Source organism: Pithys albifrons, chromosome 5 (assembly GCF_047495875.1).
Source record: "Pithys albifrons albifrons isolate INPA30051 chromosome 5, PitAlb_v1, whole genome shotgun sequence".
NCBI lineage: Eukaryota > Metazoa > Chordata > Aves > Passeriformes > Thamnophilidae > Pithys > Pithys albifrons.
Genome location: NC_092462.1, coordinates 56,586,988 through 56,613,495, shown reverse-complemented (window position 1 = coordinate 56,613,495; position 26,508 = coordinate 56,586,988). Strand labels below are relative to the sequence as shown.

General features: G+C 37.8%; 1 protein-coding gene across 3 annotated transcripts in view; it reads left to right on the top strand.

Annotated features, from left to right (window-relative positions):
- The window catches only part of STIM2 (stromal interaction molecule 2), a 64,066-nt gene extending 57,457 nt beyond the window's left edge, over positions 1-6,609 (top strand). For 2 of the 3 annotated variants that reach the window (XM_071556672.1, XM_071556673.1), the window contains exons 8-12: positions 600-767; positions 966-1,066; positions 1,321-1,559; positions 4,934-5,135; positions 5,940-6,609. In XM_071556672.1, the coding sequence (XP_071412773.1) occupies positions 600-767; positions 966-1,066; positions 1,321-1,559; positions 4,934-5,135; positions 5,940-6,420 (1,191 nt within the window). In that variant the 3' untranslated portion in view covers positions 6,421-6,609. Of the gene's footprint in view, positions 1-599; positions 768-965; positions 1,067-1,320; positions 1,560-4,933; positions 5,136-5,406; positions 5,556-5,939 lie in introns of all 3 variants that reach the window. The other variant, XM_071556674.1, reaches the window with a different exon arrangement.
- The last annotated feature ends 19,899 nt before the right edge of the window (positions 6,610-26,508 follow it).

The window sequence follows — 26,508 nt, the reverse complement described above, 5'->3', positions numbered from 1 at the left end:
GCAAACTGTTTATGGCTTTAGCATTGACTTTAAATTTGTCCTAGTTTTATTAGATCCTTAGGAGTGTTTAAAGCAGCATTCCTCAAATGCTAGATTTGAATGGAAAAATTCTAAGCATCCTTAATGATTGTTAATCATGTCATTATCTAGTAAAATAATCGTGAAACTATAAAAAGCCATAAGCTTTGTATATTAGCTTATTGTAATGTTTCTGGATTCACTGACAAAAATATATACAAAAGCCTTTTTTATCTTGTTATCAAAAGAGAGAGTAGCTTTGTCTCATCAGAACAGCAATAAATTTGGATTTATTGTTCTAAAAAAATGCTGTCCTACAGAAGTATTTAAGCTTCAAATTAGGAACCATGTATTACAAGATAAATAAAACAAAACCCTGAGAATGGTTCAGTATATGGAAGGTCCTATGCTAGATTTCAGAAATGCCAGCTCTGCCTTCCTGACAGCAATTGGCACATACCAAAACTCTGTAAGGCCTTGGTATGGTGCTTTAGGGTATAAAGGAGCTTATACTTTATCATCCTCTGCTGTCAGTGCTAATGTTACATTTGGTGACACTCTTATTTCTTACTGATTGCTAGGTTCGGATGGCTTTAAAAAAGGCTGAGAAGGAGTTTGAATTGAGAAGTAATTGGTCTGTTCCTGAAGCTTTGCAGAAGTGGCTTCAGTTAACACATGAAGTTGAAGTACAATATTACAACATCAAAAGACAGCATGCAGAAATGCAATTAGCAATTGCCAAAGATGAGGTAATAGTTTATTCTTCAGCTACTTCAAGACTTTTCTGATCTGTTACTAGCTATATGACATAGTAAACACCAAGCAGATAAGCTTTTAGGTGTTTTTTTCTTCTCTGAGTTATTTGCTACCTGTCCATATTGCTAGTGTTTTTTCATCTGTTAAGGATATTACTCCTCGTTTTATTTTCATTTTATCTTGCTTTTTAGGCAGAAAAGATAAAAAAGAAGAGGAGCACTGTATTTGGAACATTACATGTTGCACACAGCTCCTCCCTGGATGAAGTGGACCATAAAATTCTTGAAGCAAAGTAAGAGAGTTACCAGGACAGGATGCATACTGTTTTGTGATTACTTGTTCCTGGAAGCATGGCATTTTTGAGAATTAGGGAATTGAGTGTCATAGTGGTTTTGCATTTTAAGAAAAGCAGTTTCAAAAGTATTAAAATGTGAATATTTGAACAGTTCTAATGGATCTTCTGGTATGCTGGAATGAATGCATTTGTGTTGCTTTGCTTTATCATTAAGAACAGTGTATGTAATTTTAATGTGTGCTTTTCTTCAGGAAAGCGCTCTCTGAGTTGACAACATGTTTGCGAGAGCGTCTTTATCGATGGCAACAGATTGAGAAGATTTGTGGGTTTCAAATCGCACACAATTCTGGGCTACCAAGTTTGACCTCCTCTCTCTACTCTGATCACAGCTGGGTAGTTATGCCTCGAGTTTCCATTCCTCCTTACCCAATTGCAGGGGGAGTCGATGACTTAGATGAAGATACTCCTCCAATAGTTTCACAGTTTCATGGTAAGTGATGAGCTCAGTAAAAAGAAGGGGAAAAATTGTGGGGATGGGATTTTCAAGTTAGGTAGGAGAAGAGCACTGAAATCAAACAGCATTAGATCAAAGTCAAAAGAACCAAAATTCTGACTAGCATTTCATATGCTAGATCCTATAAGACTTAATGAACTGAAAACTGAGCTCTCATTTTGTTTCAGTGGGGGCGTGGAACAAATCCAGCTAAGGTTTTGAAAGCTTGTCAAGCTTGGATTGCTACTTAGACAAAAATTTGTAATTAATAATGCTGCATTTCTGTTAGCATATTTATTCTTTCAGATGGCGGGGATAGAGTTAGCCTAGAGTGCCTTGAGCTGCTAGGAAGATCACACCCTTTGAGCACCCACATGCTACATAGCTTTGCAAACATTCTTTAGCGGTTGGAACAAAATCCTGTTGTTGTCCAAGGGAAGCTTTCAGGCAGAATGTTTGCGTTTGGATAGAGTGGGTTATTTGAGTGTGAGGCAAAGAAGCCAAGTGCTGGAGGGAGTGGAATCCAGCTTTGGTCAAACTATGAGCGAAAGATATACACTGGGGATTCAGACCACCCTTGTATCATGAGTCATTGTGCCAGTATAAGAGCCTGTTTTGTGGAAGTTTTGATTAACTGGACTCTAGAGGCAACTCAAAAAGATGAGCTCCCATGTAGCTATTCAAACAAGCAATACCAAGCTGAGGAACAAGTAAGGAGGAAAGCTATCTTCTTCTTCCAAGGCTGGGATTCTCAGAAGTTCAAACTATTTTAAAATAGCATGAAGTTGCCACTTGCTGGCTTCATTTAGTGTGCCTTGGGCACGTTTTTTTTGAAATGTACCAACCTGTTTTCTACAGATCACCTTGAAATTTCATAAATCTGCTTGGAACATTATTTACTTCCAGTTCTGATCACTTTTAAAGAATGCTGTTTCTCTAGTTGTCCTCACTGTGAAGGATTTGATTTTAACACTGGCAACAGATTTATTGGATGGTCCAACACAATATGGATACCTGGAGTTAAAACTTCTAATTCAATATGGAGAAACCTCTGCTCTGATTTCAAAATGAAGAAATCCATTTATTATCACAATTTTCCAGATGGTCTAAAATGACTGCACTTGAATATGTATATAAGACATCAGACTTGTGGGTTGTTTTAGTCACTTTTCTCATGCAACTCTTGCTTAGAAGTGAAGCCAGAGAAGAGTGCAGTTGGTTCAGAGGAACTGCAATTAGAAAAGGATTGTGGTTCATAAGAGCATACTTAGCTGAAACTGTACTGTATGTTTTCAATTATGGTTTGTTTGGATTTTTTTTGTTAAAGTTCAGTTCATTTGGAAGTATTTCTATCTCAGTGATGAAAGTTATCTGAATCTTAGTAACACTACAAAATTTCTTTGTTTTTTTCGCTGAGTTCTGGTAAGGCACAAGAGCCTAATGTTAAAGTAATCACATGAAGGGAGCAGTTTATGCTTAATTTACTGTCTTTTAAAATTTCTACTTAGTAAAAAGAAAACCTGGAAACACTTGGGAATGGGGAAGGAGAGGGAAAATATGTTAAGGGATCTGTTGTTGAAATGAGATCAGGAGTCAAATTATTGTAGGTTAGTTCAGTAACTACTGAATTATTCCCATCCTTTAGAGAAAAATAACAAATGCATGTGAGGAAGGACAAAAGCAAAATGGCTTGTCATGCTTGCGGGGCTTCAGGCAAAATGCAGCATGCAGACAGTTAGTTAAGAGTGAGACTGTTTCAGTCTCTGGATCTAAACTGAACTGGGCTGTTACCTTGCCCCAGTACCCTCTGATCTCCTAAGACTGACATAATTTGAGGTCTGTTGGGCAGGCTTTTTTGTGCCAGAGCAATTGGGTTGATAGGCTCAGATGGAGTCAAGTAATAGAGCTGTTTGATTGATCTGAAGACCAAAAGCTGATAAGAAACAGATGATATTAGAACAAAGTCCTCCCAGGAAGGTGATAGTGAAACTTCCACTTAAATTCACTGATTGTGCAATCATTGGGTTTTTTTTATACCGGTGAGTAGGGTGGCATCTGGACCTGTAGCCTAAATTTGCTAAAGAGATTCTTACTCTCTTATCTCAGTTCACATTTGTGCATTTAGGAATATTTTTGTAATAAAGCAAGATCATTTCTGAGCTCCCAACACCTGCATTTAGGGTCAGTAGGGAGTTCATCAGAAGTAAAACAAAAAGTTTGAGTTACATGAGAACTCTCAATGGACTTGCAAACCTGTCTTTTCTGCTCAGGAATGGAAATAAATTTATGTGTTGGCAAAGGTGCAGTTACTTGCTGTTCTGTAAAAGTTGTGATTTCCTGTACTAAAATGGAATGACAACCTTTTCTGAGCTTCTAGGAAGGGAAACCATAACTTAACTGGTACTAAACTGGCATTGCCAAAAGTAAAATGTATTTTGTCAGGTTAGACACCCTTATGTACAAAAAGAATTGATTTTTTTTATTGTGTTGTGTTTACTCAACATTTGGAACATCAGTAAGGGTCTGGTGTGTCTTACACAAGCTGTGATGCATTCTATGGGACAGTTGGAGAAGGGGTATGAAAAATCCTGAGACTTGCAACAGCTAGCCTCAAGACAGGTCTGCAGCTTTAGTTCTCTACAAGTCTTTCTGCCTCTAATCACCTTTTGAAGGAGGAATTGGATTAGGAACATTTGAGTTTGTCACTTCCTGTTGCGTGCTTTCCTAGTCAAGTCTTGTGTTGCTGTCTCCACCCATTCTCGCTACTTTTGTTTCCAGAAATTCATAGCCTGGCAAAAGAAAGTGTTATCTAAAAGGAAATTCTTGAGCTTAAAATGAGGTTGAATTATATATTTTCTATCATGTTACATAAATGAAATTTGGTCTTCCATGTCTAACCTACTTTTCAACTGAGTGTATTTCAATTGGCTCTTTAGTTAGGCATACCTAGATTGCAAAACTTTTACATATTCTTTTAAACTTGAAATTGCCACACAAGTAAAATACAGGACATTGTATAACATACTAATTTCAGCACTGCTATTTTCAGTGTATAAGGGGTTGTGAGTTTCAGCAGAATCTTTTTTTTTTTTTTAATCAATAGAGCATAGTGAACCAGAGCTTTGGGGTGTGTGGTCAGGGTAGTATTTGGCAGGCAAAAAAATCTCTGCAGTTGCATCTTGATTAGCTTCTTCATCTAGTTGTAGAATGCATAAGGTGTTCGGTCTTTCTTGCTCTGAAACAGTCAAACTGTCAAAATTTGTTCAAAAATCACTGTCACTGAAGCAGATACCTGCTATGTAGTCTTCAGGTAGATATTGTTAACATCAATGTCACTTGGAGGGTTTTGGTTTGCTTTTTCTCTGCCTCAGGTTCCATTGTAAAACCTCCCAGCACTCTGGCAAGAAGCAGTAGCTTGTGTCGGTCAAGACGCAATGTTGTGCCATCATCTCCACAGTCTCAGCATGCTTTGCACTCCCCTGACCCTGACATCCTTTCTGTGTCGAGCTGCCCAGCTCTTTATCGAACTGAAGAGGAGGAGGAAGCCATTTACTTCTCTGCTGATAAACAATGGTATGGAGATTAGCAAACAGCTCTCAGACTCTGATAGGATTATTGAGACTAACAGTCTAGTATTAGAGGTTAAACCAAGCTAAAAGTTGGAGTAATCTATAGGATAATATAAACTAATATAGTCTACACGGAACAGAGAGTTCTTGTCTGGTATGTGTATGTAAATAGCTAGCTTGTCATATACAGTTAAGTAATGTTGCAATCCAGGGTGCACTGAACTAACCCTGATTCTCCATTACAATATGTTACTGGCTTTTACATCTGAAACTAGGATCAAAAGCAATGTCAGCTACTGGGCGAAGAGAAGATGGATGGTAACACAATTCTTACAGCATGTTGAGCGTGTACCTACTCTTGTTACATGGCCTCATAGGAAAAGGTTAAATTCCTTTTGGAAGGAGCAAATGAGCTTGTTGAAAGGTAGGGACACTTGTCCTGAAGAAACTTTTTGTATATGATAGGCTTAAATCTCCTCCTTTCATTTCATAACTTTTCTGACTTCACGTGCCAGAAAGATAGTTTTGTTCTTTGAAGTGACATACAAATGACTGATTCTGGGCAGATGCTGCTGCCCACAAAAGCAAGATTGCACAAATTAATTACCTTAAGTTTATATAATAAAATGATGTAATGCAAGTTGTAACTTAAAATGTTTAACTTTGGTTTTTTTGTTTAAATTAACTACTAAGGAAAAGTGTGGGTGGTGCTTTTAGACTAATGTTATTGATTCTAAATTAATTTCCTTTTTGAATGTATGAAGGAATTAGTTTCATCATGTTTTCTCTTTTCTTTGCTCTGACTCAGGGAAGTACAGGAAACCGGTTCAGAATGTGACTCCTTAAATTCATCCATTGGAAGGAAGCAGTCTCCTCCAGCAAGTCTTGAGGTGTACCAGACAATTCCTCCTCAGAAAGCATCCCCAGAAGAATTCTCACTGGAGGAATCATCTACAGGAGACTCCTCTTCTCTAACTGCAGATATTTCTAGGGGCTCTCCTGACTGTGTAGGCATGACAGAAACTAAGAGCATGATCTTTAGTCCTGCAAGCAAAGTTTATAATGGAATCCTGGAGAAGTCCTGCAGCATGAACCAGCTTTCAACTGGGATCCCAGTCCCAAAGCCTCGGCACACCTCATGTTCTTCGACCGGTAGTGATAGTAAACCCAGCCATGAAGCTGCCTCTGTCCCCAGGATAAGCAGCATCCCACAGGACCTCTGCCAAAATGGTGAAAAAAATAAAAAGCCATCAAAAATAAAAAACCTCTTTAAGAAGAAGTGTAAGTGAGGTGGGCAGAAGAAAACCTATAGTAATGTTATAAGAACTCTATTTTTTACATCTTTAGGAATGTAATTCTATTTGAGCATTCCAGACTGGATGCCCTAATGGAATGCTCAGTAGGTCACCTATATTTAACTGACTGTAACGGTCGTGCCAGCTGTCAAAGAGAAATCATTAAAAAGTTCAGACAGTTTACATTAACTTCTGCCTATTTATTTCCTTTTTTTTGTTTGTTTGGCTGTTGTTGTGGTTTTTTTTTTTTGTGTGGGGGGTATTTTTTTGTTAAATTTGTTTTACTAGGTTTTTTTAAAGTTCATTCATAAACCATTTTAAACCACTTTGGACTCCTAAGCTTTAATGGACTAGTAAGCCTTCCTGGGCTTGCCAAAGTTTCTTGTTTACTGGAGCATCTTCCTATCTTTCCATAGAACTAGGACATTTATCTACTGGACTTTAACAAAAATAAAAGAAGTAGAACTAAATGAGTTGCACTACTGTTTTACAGACTGGAACAGTCTTTGCAAGTGAAACTGAAAGACTTGTATTTGACTGAGAAGATGAACCTTTTCACTTTTAGATCTTTTGGGGTTTATAAGTAGAATTTAGCATTTCTAATTTACTTGATTTCTGGAAATGGAAATGTCATGCTTTTATTATGGGAAGCTTTGTTAGATGCATTTATTATTAGAATGGTTCAAGGCCTGCTGTAAAGATAATTTTTTTCCCAGGACTTTCACTGTGATTTTACTTCACTGCAGGCTGTATGACAAAAAAAAAAAAAGAAAAAAGAAAAAGAGAAAAAAGAAAATAATTTACCAAGAGAAAAGGCTCTTGATTCCTTATGCAAGTGATGGTTATGAAACTTGATTGAAGACTGAAAATATTCACTCTCTTGAAGTGAGGAGGGAGAGTAGTAGCTTTTGTTTACAGACTGAGAGACATTTGGATTGTGAAAGTTTGTACTGTGGTAAAGATAATAAATTGGAAACATTATTGTGCTTGGAAATGTTCCAATTTTAGCTGATGCTTGTTTCAGACATATTTTGGAGATCCTGTTAATTGAAAGCTGTTGTAGGCTACATTGCTTATGCTTACTGCTGTGTATAAGTTATATTTTTTGAATTAGCTATTATTGTCTCAATGTCCTCCTTTTGTAAGATTTCATACACTTTATTTTTGTATAGTTTGAAGATTTAGCTGTTCGGAAATGTCTGAAGTAAATGGTATAATTTTATAATGCATACTGTTATACTAACTCATAATTTCAGATATAAAGGTAGATATAAAGGTGAGACTTGACGTGCTTCAGATAAAAGCAATTTTTCATAAGCTTTTATAGGGAGAGATGAAATTACTGTGAGGTAATAAGGAAGCCTTCTTAGAGTAGTAGTAGTGAGTTGTTCAAAAGCATCTTTTTATTTTTTTTAAACAGTTGGAGACAAATATATTGCTTAAGCAACAGTGCCTTTTATTCGGTTTGAAAATATTAATAGTGAGCAGGAATTTTTTTTGAGGTACATTCCAAAGAAATATTTCCTGCTCTAGTCAACACAAGCAATTTACCCAGTCATGACTAAACAGTTTCAGCTCTTCCATAGGGTTGTTCTGGTTGCCTCAGTAGCAGGTACCCTTGCCAGGGGCCTGTGCTTTGAGGCTCACTTCTTGCCAATATGTACGAGACGTACTGTATCAGAGAATTAATTCACTGAATGCCTAAATTTTTTCTAATAAGGAGCCTTCAAAACTTGTAGCTAATTGAAATTAAGTGAAGCATATATTTTCTATCATTTTTTTTTAGGTTTCACTGTACATAACTAGTGTGTTAGTTCTGTCCTCTAAGTCATGGTGGTTTTAATAGAAGCATTTACTGTGTTTAGTGAAATGATTAGAAGAGAAAGGTTATAAAATGGGACACCTTACATGTGCAATTACCTTAAAAGTCCTGGTACACTGATTAATTCCCTAAGAGACAGAACAAATCCAGAGTTTTACTGTCAAAGAATGATTGTATGCCATCTGTACAGAAAAAAATAGGAGGAATCAACTGTTTGACAAAGTTTGGAGAAGAAAAAAATTGCAAAATAGGAAATAATGAGAGCATAATATTGTTCCACTAGTCTAGGAATCATCTGATTGAACAGCCGTAACTTAAAAAAAAAAAAAGTCATCACAAAGTAACAATGGTCTCTTTGAACAAGGATTGTACAGTCTGTACATGCCAGACAAAAAAAGCAGCAATGCAAAAAGACTTTTTGCATAGAACCACCTCCATGCTAAGCCTTCAGAATTGTAGTTAAAAGCCTGATGAAGTACTTGAACACCTACAAAGGGAAAAATTACTTTCATGAAAGTAAGGAACTTATGGTGCCTCCCAAACAGCATGGAGAAGACTACTACCAGAAAAGCATTGAACTTTGATGCAATTGAGCAGGCTATAGCAATAATTGAGTTTAAAGTAGGATCAGGCTGGGTAGTAGATCTTGGTGTTAGGTTTGAGAAACTCTGTCTCTATCATTACCAAAAAGATGAAGTGACATTTACTGGAGAGTAAATACTTTCACATGGAAAAAAATCTGGTACTCAGGAGTGGGAGGGCAGCTCTTAATCCTGACATCAAAATCAGGCAAACTCAGATGCTGAGAATCCAAAACAGGCAAAAAAAGTTTTCTGTAGTAAGTATAACTGAAAAATGAAATACAGGAGGTGTTGAATAATTGGCTGTGAGTTTAAGTGTTAAGTATCTTTTTAAAATAATTTAACTACAGGAAGAAAATATTTTATGGTGTTGTACAAACAAATCAGGTGAGAATATTTTAGTGATAGATTTTGTCTTCAAAATGGGAAACCTTTGGAGAACAGACTGCTCTAAACACTCAGTTTATTACCAGCTGTCCTCTATAGCTACTTCTTAATAAGTATTAGAGAACAAAAAGCTTAAATTAATACAATCAGAAGTGGTGAGTATTGTATGTTGGAGCACAAACTAATTTTAAGTTAAATTAATTCGGTTTATTTTTTATTAATAGACCACTTTCATTTGTTGCCACCCAAATTTGTCCACAATGTGTCTTGCATTGCTCCTACTGTGGCTCCTGCAGAAATTCCCGTGTTCAAACTGTCAGTGCCCTTTTACTAAGGATGTTGAGAGCACTGGCTCTAAGGCAGATCCCACTGGCAAACATCAAATCCAATCTTAATGTTCTTGTAGTACCTGGCATATATCAACACCTCAGGTGTGAGATGATGTGCTTCAAAGGTGCTCTATTCTGACTCCATGTGCTTAACAGTGTAACTTGAACTCTCTGGCAGCCAGTGAGTCTAGCAAGCATTCCAGCCACTAGGTTTTCAGTCCAGACAATCATTCAGTGTCATTAGAGGGTTTTTTGTTTGGGGTTTTTGTTTAGCTTTTATAGCTAAAATCCATTGTTCTATTTTAAATTCTCCAGTATTTCAAAAGATGAGGATCTTTGCTTTCTTAAGTACTTTGTTAGAATACTTTGTCAGGACAGCAGCCCATTTGTGGAAACTGCCTAAAAGGCTTCTCCCTGAAGAGGTTACCGTTTAAGTATTTTACCTCTAAAAGGAAGAAGTGTCAAGTGTGTGGTTCTATATAAAGAAGAAGAAGAAGAAAAACCTTTCCACAATTCTTACTAAACCGATATGACTCTTGTTTACTGAAAGCATAAAGATTTTAGGAAAGGCATTTCTGGTTGCCATGGGGGGAATACTTTTGACCAGCTTACAGTGGATTTAGAGATTAAAACAGGTGATTGTTTTAGTTTTGTGGGGATTTTTATTTTTTTTCTTTTTCACTGTTCAGTAAATGAATTTAAAGTAGTTCATTGACTGTTCCAAGCCTATGTCAGCTCTTCTTCCCCAGCTGGTACTTAGGTAGCAGATGGCCCTCTACTTCCTGATGGTCAGTTTGCTAAGAGAGGGAAGAATGTCCATCGTAGTCAAGGCAGTACTGCTATAGTAAGAATACAGTTCCTTGTTTGAAAACCTTGAAAATTGTGAAGCCAAAAATACTTCAGTTTTCTTATGGTATTTATGGATGCCGACTGGACTTAGGCATTAATTTATGACTGATTAGAAGTCTAAAAAGATAAAACTAATTAAAAATTAAAGCTTTCAAGATTTTGCCCTTTTGCTTTCCAGTATATAGGAACACAGCATGCACAGTAGGGAAATGAGCTAATGAGCTTTCAGAACTTCAGGGTAGTTTCATTCCATTTCCCAGATACATTGCTGGAGAGGGATTACTACCTTACTTACATAATGTGTACAAAGAAAAATTAAAAGCATCTTTACAAGCAGTGGAGAATGTATAAAATATGTGGGTTTTTTTAAGCCACATAGAGGAATTGATAGTTCTCGGACCTCTTGTCAATTTGCTTATCTCTTTGTACAATATGTTAATTAGGGTGAACACATTTTTCTCATCTGTTCCAGTTGCTCTCACTAAAGGGGTGTATGGGTGCATTACTGTCTCCTGTTTGAAAGACTGCTCCAAACTGCTTGTAGGCATTTTAATCCTGGATCTTGCATCTTCATTGATTGATGGTTAAGCCCATTATGGCTGCTGGATTCCCAAAGTGCTGCTAAAATTTACCGCCAGTGGGATGCTGGGATAAGTAATGATGAAAAAAGGCTTTTGCCTGTAGAGTTTGACTGCCTGACAGTTTGTAAATGTTTAGGTAACCATTCTTAGAGGCTTCAGTAGCTGTTCAAAGGTGTCAAAAGACAGCTTTCTCTTCCAGCCCAGTACAGATGGTGTTCATCTGATGCTCCTCTTAGTCCTCCGTTGCAGACAGAATGCACCAGTTCATAGAAAATGGTAACAATATTGACCTTTAAACTATTATTCCTGGGTGCTGTTACATCTGACATTGCTTAAACAAGAGGGCAGTACTTAGCAGTCCACTTCAGGCATTCAGAAACACAGTAGATTTCCGTTAGCTTTTGTTTTTCTCTGCAATTTTGACCCTCAAGTTTAGCAAACTGTGTGTGCGTGTTCCACTGAAATAAAAAGGGGACGGTTGTTATCTGTTTAGATGTTAAGGAAAGCACATTTGAGCCAGGTAAAAAGGAATTCCTCTTGCTCATTGCCGAGGATGAAAAAAGTGTTCAGAGGTATTTGATCTGCTCCTAAGTCAGAAGACTAAGAACACTTACAACTTAGGTTACTGGAGATAAAAGGTACAGTCCACCTCAACCTTTCAGATCAGTAACTCTTTATCCAAGAAAAAAATCCCACTTTCTTCTTTTGGTGTACTCTTCAGGCCATTACTTTTGTACCTCCAATTTCTATTTTTGTCCCAGCATTAAATTTGGTAGTTACACCACTAACTGAAGTGATTGCCACACCTCAGAGTAATTTCAGATAAATTTCTGTAGCATGTCTTAATGTCAATTTTGTTTCAATATGTGCTAACCACATCTGAATTAAAACTTTTTCTTTCACATTCCTTTTATTTTAATTCAACTCAGTTTTTTGTGATCTCTCTACTGTTAAAAAAATAAACAGGTACTGATAGTTGTTTATAGTACTATATTTTTTTTCAGTTGGGAGTTACTAATAGATAAGTGGTAAATAGTTGCCTTTAAAAGACTAGATCATGGTTGGATATTATAAAAACACTGCTGTACTGCAGTTGAACTAGGTAGAGCATTGGCTGGTATAATTTGTATATGAGTGGTAAATTTATTCTTCTTAAATTATCCTTTGATTGCTTAGTTGTGTCTTAATTTAATGATGCACAATTATTTTCAGACTTGAATTCAATAAAATTAAGGTCAGTATGTCCAACCCTACAAAAGTTCAGTCTTCAGTTTTCAGCCATCACTCCATTCTTACAGAAATTAATTACAATCCTGAATATTTGTACTCGCTTGTTAGTTTGTTAGGTGGGTATAATGGATTCCTGTAAGTCTTTGGGTGGAAGGCAGAGAACTTCTGAGGTGAACCAGGTAACCTGTATTGTTTATCAGCTTTCAAACCCATCTCCCAATAAGATGGAGTCTTCCCAGGGGAATGTAGATGTACTTACTGCTTGGAACTGTGTAGTTAATTATATTTCGCTAATTCTAGTAGCTTGCATGTGCCCTATGCTTGCCTGCTTTTCAATAGCTGACAAAAGCTATAGGAGATCGTGGGGGTTTGTTTTTAAAAAATTACTGTAAAACAAAAAAGGACTGGCAAGAGAAATCTGTCAGGCTGTGAACTAAATAGAACCAACAAAGATCCCATTTTGTCAAAAAGGATTGTTTGAATACTTCTTAATTAAATGAATTGGGTAGCACGTGTATTCTCACATTGCTGTCCTCCAAGCAGCAAGCATAATTAAAATACCCTAGACTTCAGCAAGGCTGTTTGGGAGATGTCTTGCCCTGTTTTTGTTTTTAGTTTAAATAACACTGAGTTGTAGTGAGTGTTCAGCATATTAATGCCTGACTTAAAAGATTAGCATAATCTGAATGACTTGCACTGTTTTGTTTTATTAATGCTTTATAAAAATGTAGATACTTGCATCAAGCCCACCATTGGATCTGGGTATGTTTCAATGACATAGCAAGAAGAGGACCAAGACAAGTGAATATATGCACAATTTGAATCTTAAGATGCTTTACTGTTCTGGGAAGAGATATTGTTCCCCATGCAGATTCTGCTCTTCCTCTGCTTGCTCTTGGCTTCTGTTTATTTTCTTTAGTTGAACTAAAATATGAAACAAAACCCTCAGACTGACTAGTTTCTGTCTCTAGTATATACACTGTACTTGCTTTTAACTTCATCTACTGCATGATGTTAATGCTGTACACAAATGCATTTGAAATATTTCTTTGGTGTTGTACAGCATGATGCATTTCATTCCCTTTTCTAGTTTACCTCCCGTTAGCTATATATTGCTTTACAACTGGAAAAAACTGAGTTTTTGGGAATTGAGTCTGTTTGCATATAATTTTTTTTTTCTTTTCTGTGAGTCTATGAGAAATGTCTTGCTTGGAGAGTCTCAGACAGTATTTTTCCTGTGTTTATTCATGTTACTTTATTTTATAAGTGGAAATTGATTTTATTGATTTCTGATGTGTTGTTACACTTAATGTTGAATAAATCTGACTTCCATTTTGAAAAGTGAAACTGTGTTAGTGAAAATGTTATGTAGTGTTAATTGATCTTAGACTATTTCCTGATTATATATAAATCATTGATTTTTTTTTTATCTTGAGATAAATTTTCTCTGTTTTGCTTAGGATCTGGCCAATATTTCTTTGCTTCATGCTATTATTAAAGCTTGACAGCAGTATTACTGGGAAGGGAAAGGTGAAGACAGTTTTGTTCAGCAACTAGGTTGCTGCAGGTAGGCTTGGAAATCCTGAGTCTTACTGCTTTTGCTTGAAAGCCTTTCTGAGTAAGTTGCTTAACATTTTGAAGATTTGGGATTTTGGTTTTGTGAGTTGTCCATTCCTGCCCCCACCCCTGCTGAACAAGCTGGAAAGCCTTTCTAAGTGACTGCTGGAATAATGTGTAGTCTTGTGATTGTAAGCATGAGGATTAGTTTGAGAGCCTGTGCCTCTCTACCAAGAAACCCAAATGTCCTTGTTGTTGGATAATATTCCTTTTAACTTGTAGCAGCTTCGAGAAGGAAGAAGCTCAGCTTCTTAAAAGTGGCTTCTATTGTAACCAAAAATCCTACCTATATGGAGGTGACAAGGTTGCTTTGTGGTAAATGAATGAGTGACAATACAGGTATGGACCATGGGATCAAAGTGAATCATGTTTAGAGAACTTGCAGTGCAAAATAAATTATTTTTTCCTGGATTAAAAGACATGGACACTGATAATTGAATCTGTATATAAATTATTTTCAACTGTAGTTGTCTAATACAGCCCACTTCAGAAGCAATAACTTGGTGTGTGAGAGTTGGTCACTATTTTTACTTCAATTTGTCCTTAGTGTTCTTGTTTAAACAATTTAACTCTTTATCAGTGGGGAAATCGTACAAGCTGGCAAAGCATAAGTCGGATCTGTATCTAAATGCCTTTCTGTTGGGGAACTGCTGTTCATTTTACCTGCAAATTTTGATTGAGCTATTATAGCTTATAAGAAATGTCTTTATCTTACTGCAAGACCAAGCAAGTGGAACACAGAGCATTCTAATCTCATAGGACTGAGCTTTGGTAATTAACAGCATTAGCAAGCTGGTATGCCATTACTGAAGTCAGGGTTTGATTTGTGTGCTTTTTGTTTCTAGATGAACTGCTTTTGATTACTATTGAATCAAAGTCTTACCTTACGCTGCCAAAACTAGACTTTTAAACTGATAGTTTTTCCAATTCCACTGGATGCTAACATCACTTGTGAAACTTTGTAGCACCCTGCTTGCCCTCAGTGAGATGGAGAATGTAGAATAGGATTGAAATGGGACAGGTAATCTCCTCTAAGGTCCTTTGGGCATTTAGCTGTTCCTAAGCACAGAGCGCTCCTGATTAATGTGGTTCTGGAGCAGTTTCAGAAAGGTGTCCCAATACTTCCTGGTATTTTTGATGCCTTGTAAGCATTTGCTGAGTATCCACAAACGTAGCTCTAGAGGGGAAAATATTTCTTTATTGAAAGAAGTTATCTGTATTTGAAGAGAAGTTTTGCTGAATATTCTGTCAGCTTAATGCTGCAGTACTTGGCCACTTCTATCCTTTCTCTCTTACGCCTGTCTTAAAATTGTCACCTTTTCCCTAGTGTTTGTAAGAGAAAGTTAAATAGTTAAGTTCTGAAGGCCAGATTTTTTCTGTATTCTGAGGTCTTATCTTTCAGCTTGTGGCTGATCATAATCTGGAAGTGATTTCTGAACCTCAAGCTGGATTTCTTGTTTGTTCTGTAAACTACTAAGCTACTCTCTCTCCAATTTTTCTCACTGGTTTTATACAGAGGACACTAAGCAATAGAGAAATATTCCAGAAACTTTTAAGTAACAATTACAGCATGGGAGTGAAGGCATGTGGATATGTGTTTAGGAAGAAAGAGGCTGGGGACAGAAGAAAGAGTATACCATTAAATGTTTGTACTCTGAAATGTAGTTTTGAAGAATGCTTGGAGGGATAAGGTTTCTATGAGGGAAGTTTGAACACAGACTGTGATTGCAGATCTTTGGTTTTCTTACTCCCTCTCATGAAATACACCTATTTTTAAGGTGTAGGTACAAAATCCTAAGGAGGATTGTGAATAGAAATACTGGTTTGTGGAAAATAAAAATAAAATTCTGCTTTGTGCTCAGCCTATAGTTTGTATAAAACATTTTGTAGCAATTTTAGATAAAATATTTTGAGAAAGATAAATAAAACATCAGAATCTGATATACTCCTGGAAATAGAATGTTATCTACCAGGAACACTTCAAGATAGATAACTACCCTAAATACCTACAACAAAATACCCCAAACAAAGAAACAAACGAGGAACAACAACAAAACCACGCCAAAACCAAACCAAATAACCCCCCCCCAAAAAACAACCAAACAACCAAAACCCCAAAACAACAGACAAACAAAACCAACACCAAACCGTGTAGGGTTAAAAGTGGATTGGTTTTTGGTTTTAGATTGGTGTTGCCTAGTTAGAGCATATTACAGCCTGGATAACTGCAGTTTACATTGTCAGAGATTTTGATTAATTTCTGTTCAGAGTGGAAGAAGTAGCAGAGACATTAGGAAACAAACACTGAATTTTGATGAAAGTTGGTAAAGTTAATGATGACCAGTACGTAACAAGCAAAGAGCTTCTGAATGTTGACGTTTCCAATAAGGTTCCTGTCACTTTAAAAAAGTCCTTGCATTCATGCATCAGGCACTGCTGAATTGTTGAGCCACAGGTGTGCTTTAACTGTGTACTTTCTGCTTTGATGTATAAATTCTGATTTGTAAACAGTAAAACCTCTAAAATTCATATGTAGAAATAAAAAATATCCTCTTAAGAAAAGTTTTCCGGGATAGACTAACTAAATATAACAAGTAGTTGTATATTAGTGATTCAGTAAGCAGCTCAACCCATCAGTCCCAGCATCCCACAACATGAAGTTATGTTTTGTAGTGAATCTGACTTTTGTCTTGTGCAATGCAATAAAAGTGTCTGCAGTGCAGTCTATGCCCTCCAGTTACCTCTGCAGTCTTCAGTGAGTAAATCCAGTCTGGGAGACCTCTGCTTCTTTGCTGCTGGCAAAATATCTCCTCATCTTAGAAGCAAACCTAAGTTTTCTGGAAAGTTCAGATTTCTTTTCTTGGAATTTTGTTTTGTTGAGCCTGGAATACTTCAGCCCAGGCAGGTCTGGTCAGAGCTACTGGGCACAGCTAGTGACTGTGTGTCAGAGGCAACTGCTGTAGCTACTTGGAGCCATTGCTAATATGAGCCATAGACAAGTATACCAGTTGAGGCTCTGCAGGCAGTGGAGAAAATTTTCTAATTTCAAATCATGCCAATATAAATTAAGGAAAAACCTTGAAGGAGTTCTAATTATGGTGATCTTGAATCAGGTTATTTTCTTGGAAAGAAAAATAAGTATTATTTTGTTCTTCAACATCCCAAAGTACTGTGAATAAAAAGAAACAGTAGTTCTTCTTAGATGTCTGCAAACTCTGCATTTGTGACAGTGTTCATGACATAGCAGCCAGGAATTAAGAAACTATAAGGTGTAATGCACTTGCATAGCTGATTGGAACAGTGAAGACAGGCGCCTTGTTAGATTTACCAGTCTTTAATGACATTAAAGATGGCAAAGATGGAATGCGCATAAAAAAGTGTAGAAGAACAATTAGATGATCACTTTAGATCTGAGGAAAGAGGCTTAGTGTTGAGCTGCTAATCAACTTGAACTTGCCCGAGGTTGGGATTGGAATTGATAGAGTGATACAGTGATAGAGACACTTATAGTGTGACCTGTTGTGCAAGGTAATCATTAACTGCTGTGATGCTAATTTCTCTTGTAAGAGTTAACTTTGCTGGTTTAGAATCAATCATATTGAGAGATGTGCTCTTCAGCATTACAGGAAGCAAAAATGAAAAAAACCAAAACAAACAAATCCCGACAACAAATGTGTCTCTTCCACATTTCTGAAAATACACTGTTCAGAGCCTCATTGGTAACAGTGAATGGTAATAACTTGAGAGTTATCTGGAGATTTTGTAATTAGAAATTAAAGGTCCTGCAGGAGTCTTGTGAAGGAGAGCTGAACAAAAGGAGGAACTCCAGCTAAAGACTATATACTTTTCAATACTTTGTTCTTGTGTGTGTAGCAGAGGATTGCAGTTCTGCTGCTCACGCTCCCTCTTTTATCTGGACCTGTTGAAATCAAATGTAAGATCCCCAATAACATACTCATTCGTTCCTTTCTCTAGAATCAATTAGATATGTCTTTGCCAAAGTCAAGAAGATGATTTGCCCTATGCTGCTCACTTGCCATACACATCTTTAGATAAAGGTGGCGTCTTTTGGTTCAGATGATCATCTTGTCTTCTTTGGCTTCTGCCAGACCTTTCAGTATCTCTGTGGAACCAAACTGTTCTGAGATTTGTATAGAAATAATTCAGCCTTCCTCCCTACTTATTCATTGCAACTGCAGAGGATATTTTGGATTTGTATCTACTGTAGTTAAGTATTCTCAAGTGTCCTGTTTTCCAGGACAGCTCAGACAAAACCATTATCAAAAAGTGGTGATTGTTTTTTTTTTTTTTTGTTGCATTACAACCAAACATTAATTTTCTTCTTTTGTTCCGGAGGGAGAAGGGGGTGTATGTTTTCCATGTCTTTAAAGATGCTCTCCATCTCCAAGTACTGTGTAAGCTGGCATATGCTAAATCTCCAACATCAGTGGAGAAAGCAGCACTGTAATTCACACATTTTGATTTGACAGGTCGCAAATATGCTAACATTCAACTTGTTGGTTATTATTGCTGCTCCTTTTCACAAGGGAAAATTAGTATGCACATTACAGGATGACTTCTCTGCAAAGAATTACATAAACTAGGCAGGCAGCTCCATTTCTTAGCTGTTTGTGAAAAAAGCCCTTTTCTTCTTACTGTATTCCCTGCCTGAGAGAAGTGAAACATTCATTTGAGCAGAAAGGCTTGGAATTAAAGAAATACTTCCTTCACTTTAAATGCAGCCTCAACTCTTCTAAAGCATTAGCTGTTTCCTGTTTTTCTCTTCAGGGTCTTGCACTGGTGGATGACAGTTTCAGTGCTGTGACCATGATACAGTGCATTCATAATCTGCCTACTGAAGACTTAGCAGGACTCTGTCCTACTGGTAGATGGCAGTAGATGAGAAAATAAAGGGTTGTAGCAGTAAGAGACACCTACTTTCATGAGTACTCTCCTGTAGGGTGTAATTGGAGCAATGAAGACTTTGGAGGAGAGAGAATAATAGAAATGGCAGGAATTTGAAGGTCACATTGGTATTACTTTTCAGGAAAATACTGTTAGATTGTGAAACTGTAGTGGAAAGTCTCCTTGAATTTTTGTAGTTTACTGGTATGGATACTTGAAAGATTTACCAACACCTGTCATTTTTCAGTTGGTTTAAAATATTCTAAATTGGAAACATTTGAATACTGCTCCATCAACTTGCTAACTTGAAATGATAGCTTATGCAAGTTAGTTGTGAGCTTCTTCCAAATAAAGTGTTTTCAGTAAGATTGGTACTAATGTTTCTCTTGCCCTTCTACCCCCCATATGGTCAGCTGAAACCAACAAATTTTGGTAAGTCCTGCTGGAAGTGCAACCAAAACCTGAATCTTTATTTATAATTTCTTGCTACACCACTGTAGGACTGGATTGTAGAATTACATAGAAAATGTCTGTTGTGCATGAGGACACAAAATGCAGTTTCACAGTGTGAGAGTATAATTTAATATTACATATATTCTGCACTATTGCAAATTGTTTACTTGTCTTCACTGAAAATGAGGTAGTGTGGTGTTTTGTTTCTCTCTTTTATTCAGTGATAACATGTAGCAGTAATGCCTTACTCGCAACTGGGGAGATGTTTGCTTCATGGACCTACCTTTACACAACTCTCTTCCTCTTATGTGGTGTTGGCTGCTCTGGCAATACTGGACAAAAATACAAGTCTTTCAAAGCTGCTTTTAATGAACTGCCAGGACCTTGTTCTTTTCTGTTTCAGAAGCCAGATAAAGCAGTCCCAGCTGAGGTTTCTCGGTGCACTCCAGCTTAGCATTTGATCACTTTGCCTAGGCTGCTGCTGGCTATGCTTTGTACAATTAGAGGGCTGTACCCAACAGAACCCAACCCTCAACACCTCAACCAAATTCAGTCTAGATGAAACAGCTACTGCCTAGCATGGCAATCTTCACAGTAATGCAACAGAAAAAAAAAAGAAACCAAACCCCAAAAACCTCCTCAGAAAAAAATTGACATTGACTACTTTAAACAGCTTCAGCTAATGTGTGTATATGTATGTATAAATACTTACGTATATATATATATACACACACTGATGTATGTATAAAATAAATATATGGCTAAGTGTCCATATAAATTCCCACTAATACCTTAGAGGATTGACTCTTCCAAGTGAAAAATTCTGTTGTTTTGTCTGTTGCCACTTTGAAGTGAACAACTTCTTTTGTCTTCTGGCCCTTCAAAGGTAAGTATCAGCAAAGGTGGTGCCGTCAGATATTTGCTCAAATGAATATAAATAGGTAACATAATACATTTAGTTAAACTTCAGAAGTTGAAATCTAGTTCTCATTGTCACTTATTTGTTTTGTGGCTTTAATTTGACAGTTCAATTGTTCTGTGAAAATAAAGGCAATAGTGACTGGCTTCTTGCAAGGGGTTGAATGAATGTTAAGCTTCTGTTAATTAAAAATACTGTTCTGAATTCACCAGATTAAGGGATAAAATTCTGAGAGCTAAGCGTTTTCTCTTGCAAAGAGAAATGTTGATTTTCAAAGCTACATTAAACTCTCTTCTGTCTTTCAGGACACTCTAACCTATTCGTATTTGGGGAGGGAGTGCAAGGAAGTGAACAGAAAGTAAAATGAAAACCAGGAAAGAGTATAATATAAAAAGCAGATTTTACCTTCCTTCATCTTAAAAAGGGACATTCATAGTGACATGGTGGGGGAATGGAAAAGACACAAAAGTACTGAGAATGTAAAACCTAAGTGGTACAAAACCATCAAAAACACTTTCAGTAGTGCTCTCTATGTGTTTCACATCTGTGTTGCTAGTTGTTCTGAAGACCTCTATATGTTTGTGGAGTACACACAAATAGGAGAGAGGAATGTTCAGGCTTATCCTGTCATTTGTGCTTATTAACTGATGACATTAACATAAGTACTCTGCTAAAGCATAATCCCTGTTTCTGTAGTTTATATTTCCTTTCTTGAAAAAGTCTTGCAGCTTGACTTGTTCAGAATTAAGTGTGCTCAGTGAGCCCACCTACGTGCTTCAAAAGTGTTCTGAGATCTTGCGGGTGGGATGTCTGATGGCTTAACTTGCCGGTGGATTGTTGGTATATGGGAATGTCTAACAATCTCTGATCTCTTGCCATATGTTGAGTTTGAAACATATTGGGGAAGAGTCAGTTTCCTTTTTAAAAAACATTTTATTTTAATCTTATTCAGTCACCAGAATATGGATCATAGAATCACAGAACCTTTAGGCTCAGAAGGAACCACTGGAGGCTGTCTAGCCTAACACCCCTGCTGAATGTGGGGTTACCTACAGCAGGTTGTTCAGGACTGTGTTCAGCTTGGTTTTGTACGTCTCCACAGATGGAGACTCCACAATGTCTCTGTGCTGGAATTGCTCCAGTTCATCCATCTCTCCCTTGTACTGTGGAGTGCAGGGCTGGTAACAGTGCCTATGGTGTATATCAACAGTGGGAATACCTTCACCTGCTGGCATGGCTCTGCCTAGTGCATCCTGAATGTTTCAAGGGCACAGTGGTGACTCTAGTTCAGTTTCTCATCCACCAGGATCTCCCAACTCTTCGCTGCACAGCTGTTTTCCTTCCAGTTGCCCCTCCAAGCCTGTGCAGGTGCATGGGGTTATTTTTCCCCAAATACAGGACTTGAAATTGAACTTCCCTGAACTTCATGAGCTTTCTGTTGCTGCATTTTCCCAGGCTGTTGAGGTCCCTTGGAATAGCAACATAGCCATCTGGTGTATCGGGCAGTCCTCCCCAACATTTATCATCTGCAAGCTTGCTGTTGGCATGTTCTGTTCCATCTTTCAGTTCTTTAATGAAATGGCCCCAGTATCAACCTCAGGGATACAATATTAGTGATTGGTCTTCAGCTAGGCTTTGTGCTGCTGACCACAACCAGTCTGGGCCTGGCAGTTCAACCAGGTTTTAATCCACTTTATTACCCACTTATCTAGTCTGTATTTTGTCAGTGTATCTATAAGTGTGTAATCTATAAGCATGATTAGCCTTGCTAAAGTAAAAATAACCCACATCCACTACTCTCTTCTCACCTGCCAAACTCATCACTTTGTTGTGAAAGGCTATTAGGCTGTTCAGGTATGATTCCTGCTCTGTAAGTTTATGTTGACTCGTCACCTCCCTGTCTGTCATGTGCTTGGAAATAACTTCCAGGATTATTTGGTGCATCACCTTGCCAGGGTTTGAGGTGAGATCAGTTGACCTATGGTTTCTTAGATCTTCCTCCATGCCCTTCTGGAAAATGACACGTGTTGTCTTCCAGTCCTCAGGAACCTTCTTCACTCACTACAACCTTTCAAAAGTCATTGTTCAAGGTCTCACAATGACATTGACTAGCTCTCTCAGCACTTGTAGGTGCATCCCTTCTCTACTGACAGTCTTCTCTACTCTAGACTTTTTCACTAATTTCAAGGACCTGAGATTTCTGAAAGGCAGGTCTTGCTAGTTAGAACCAAAGTGTAGAAGGCATTGAGTGCCTCAGCCCATTGGTATTGAGTGCCACCACAGATTGTGTCCCCCATTCAAGCAGGTCCACACTGCCCCACGTCTTCCTTAAGTTGCTGATAGGCCTGCAGAAGCCTAAGTCCATAACTACATACTTGGACAGTGTCTCTACATTCTTTCTGTGTCACTTGTCCCTGCTGCTGTCTCCTGTATGTTTCCTTTTTGATAGGTGAGTTTTTGCACATTGGGATAGACAATTATTGAGTTTGGAGGAGATGATCCTTAAACAAAAATCAAACAGCCACCATGAACTCCTCTTTTCTTAAGAACTGTACTCCACATACAGTTGGCTCCTCCAAGCAGGTCGCTAAGGGGGACCAAAAGTAATCTTTCCTGGAGTACAGGGTCTTGCTATTTGCCTTCCCTCCTTTCTGGATCTTAAACTCCATACCTCATGATTAGTCTCAGCCTTCACACCCCCTCTCCTGGGTTTCACTGGGGTGGAGTTAATTTTGTTTATAGCAACCTGTAGGGTGGTGTGTTTTGGGTTGGTGGCCGAAGTGATGCTGATTACCACCATTATTTTCACTATAGCTGAACAGTGCTGATGCAGTATCAAGGCTTTCTCTGTTTCTCACTCTGCCTGCTGCAGTGAGTAGGCTGGAGGTGGCCTGGGACAGCACATAGCTGGGATAGCTGACCCCAACTGACCAAAAGGATATTCCAAAGCATATGGCATTATTCTCAGCAATAAAACTGGCAAGGAGTTTTCCAGGGGGTTGCTGTTGCTCAAGGAAGGACTTAGCAAAGAATTGCTTTTGCAAATTTTTATTTCAATCCCATTTTTATCTCAACCTACAATTTTTCTTATGTTTGCTGCTCTTCTAACTCCCTCCATCATTATTCTGCGTGGGGTAGTGACTGAACTGCTGTATGGGGGTGAGATGCCTGTGGGGGTTAAATCACAACACCCCTGACTAGTTTTTCTTTCTTTGTAAGTATAAAGTCCAGCAGGGCATCTCCCCTTGTTGGCTGCTTGATGACTAGTATCAGAAAGTTTTCATTAATGCACTTCTGAAACATCCTCTATCTCTTGTGCTCTGTTGTGTTGTCCCTCCACCAGATATTGGGGTGACCAAAGTCTGCATGAGCACCAGGGCTTGTGCATGTGAGGTTTCTATGTTTATCTGAAGAAGTCCACAGCTATCGTACTTTGGATCAGATGGTTGATAGCAAACATTCACTACAGCTTTACCAGTTTTGCTCAGCCAGTGATTCTGACCCATAAGCTGTCAGCTGGCTCATCATTCAGCCCCAGGCACAGCTCTTATCCAACCCCTGCAGTGCTCTTGCATCAAGGGCAATTCCACCTCCTCACCATCAAGCCCTGTATCCACTCATTTCAGCAGCTGAGTTGTGTGAGCTGCCCCACTCTGTCTCCATGGCCCAGTGAGATCATAGCCCTGACAGTTGCATGCAGACCTCTAAGTCGTCATGTCTGCACACTGTGTTAGTGTATAGACACTGCAGAGAGGCACTCAGTCACCCTGGCTTCTTGTTGACAACATGACTAATGCTATAAAGACCTATCACAACACAGCACACACCAGTTATTGAAACTCAGGACACATCCTTCAGCGTGTTTCTGCTGTAATAGAGACAAGAAGAAGGGAAGTAGGAATGGATAATGAATGCTTACTGCTCTTTGCTTCCAAGATCCACTATGCCTATTTACTCCCTGTTCCTAGCAATAGAAAATGATTTGCTCCCCAAGGAGTCAGGAATGATTAGTGCAGTGCTAAAAAATGTGGTAAAGGTTGAGAGAGGAAAAATGTTCTCTGACTTCTGGAGGGAAATGTCAAGTGAAATAACTTGTGGAATACGATGTTTGGAGGAAATGTGATACTCAAAGGTCAACTGATTGGAAGTAGGTCAAGACTAGCAGATTTGAAAAGAAAGGTGAATGTATTTGAAGGTTAGGAAGGTAACAGAATGTAGAGAAATAATAGTAGGACTGAGAAATGCTAATAATATATAATCCTGCAAGTGACAAGAAAAGAAAGGTCAGAAGAAACCAATAATTTTAAAGAGTATCTATGCTTCATAAATCACATAAAAATCAAGTGCTCTGTTCCGAGTAATCCTTGACTTTACTTTCTTTGTCCTGGGATGTATGTAGGTTGATGTGAACTGCAATGGATTCATGGTGCTTTCAAGGGCTTGCTTCCATATACTTTGCTGCAATGGCTTTTTTTCCTGCATCCCTTGGGTGTGATAATGGCATTCTGTGAATCATATTAGCAGTGCAGAGCTTAATTAATGTTTGCAAAACACTTAGATCCTCAGATGAAGTGTGCTATGTGCATTCGGTGCAACATATTATTGCCAATAAGTACAGGCTATTTTTAATTCCAGCAACAACTCATTTTTGGTGCTTTTTTATCACAAAAGTAATCACATGAGGATGGCCAGGAAGGGTCGTGCCAAGGTTCAGCTATCTCACTATCTCAGCTTCAGGAGTAGCAGGTGTTTAAGGAAGAGATCTGCAAAAAAGACAGATGCTTTATCTGGCAAACTCTTATGGCTTCTAGCAACAAATTTTTAAAGACTTTGTGGTCTGAAGGTTACATCCAATACCTGCCTCTGAAAGAAATTCTTGTCCATGCCTTTTCAAACAATGATTGATGAGCCAAGGGATTAACCCTGCAGACCTTCTTACAGGGTGTTCTCTCCTCTCTGAGACAGAGAGCCTAGAGGAAGAAAATCATGTTTTTAAACTGTTTATAGTTGCAAGCAAATCTCTGTCTACCACGATGACAAATGTATTTGAGTCACTAGTGGAAAAATGATGTGCTGTTTGGTACTTTGACATAACTGCTCATGGAAGAGCTCAGCATATGTCCTTTCAGCCCTCAGAATAGGTTGATTTATTGCTTAAAATTTATCAGAATCTTTAAACCAACAGATTTATATCCAAGGAGACATAAGTTCTTCATCTTTGTGAGCTAGAGAACTGGATGTAGATGCATTAATTCATACTAAAATGATGTTAAAATCCTAGCTTTTATGTGAATTAAACTGAAGATCATCAGCTCTTTGTAACGAATTGCTTTGCCTTGTCGTTGCCTCACTTTTCTCCTCCCAGCTAACACACAGTGTTTTACATATCATCTGGAAGTGGGTTTTGTCCTCTGAAATAGAAATATTTGGAAATATACATATATGAATGAACTGGAGCCATTTTTGTGTTCAATTGGATTATAATTTTCTGATTTGCCCAGATAGACCAAGTCCTAATTTAAAACCTTGTTAAGGGAATTCTATCCCGTTTATATGGGGAAGTGGATAACTACTTTGTGAAGTTGTGGAAATATTTGGAGAAGTGTGTAATGAAAGTGTCAATAAAAATGTAAATTATCTCAACTGTATTTATTATATATTTCACCTGGTTCTCTGGCAATGCTGCTGATTTTGATAGCAAGCAGCTCACTAAATATTTTGTGGCATGATTTAAAAAATAAATGAATAAACCCATAATATTTGCATTTAATTATCTGCCACAGAAGGTATCTCTTCCATTTCAAATTAGTCAAGCTGATAGTGCATGTTCACCAAAACCTTTTTATGTTGGACCTCGATTTTACTCTAGGTGGCAGAATTGCTCTATCTACAGTGTACAAAGAACAGATTAAGAAAAAAAAATGGTTAATGATATCTATCTCCCTAGTGTGAATAATTCTTGTTTCCTAAATCAGCTGCCTTATTTTTCCAATAGTGTCAAATATATCAGTAAGCAGGTAGAATTCATAAGCTGTGTTTTTTAAGAGGGGGGAGAAAAAGTACTTTTCTTCATGAAAACTGCCTGGCTCAATTCGAAGCTGCAGAATTTTTTGTAAAGTATAATTGCTATGAAATACTGATACTTGATACTGATACTTGAAGCAACTTTGAGGTAATGTGTATGAACTGCCATGTATGTATAGTTTCCTAGGAGGGCTGAGTTTGGGAGAAGCGTTAATCTTTCTAACAGCGTTATATCAAATTCCTTGCATATGAAGGACTTAAATTCTAACACAAAATGCATGCTAAACAGGGAGTTGGGACACTCTGGAGATGTTTGTAAGGAAACTGTTCTTTCAGGCTAAAATACATGTGTGTAAACCGAGCGAGTATGGGCTCTGTGTGTTCT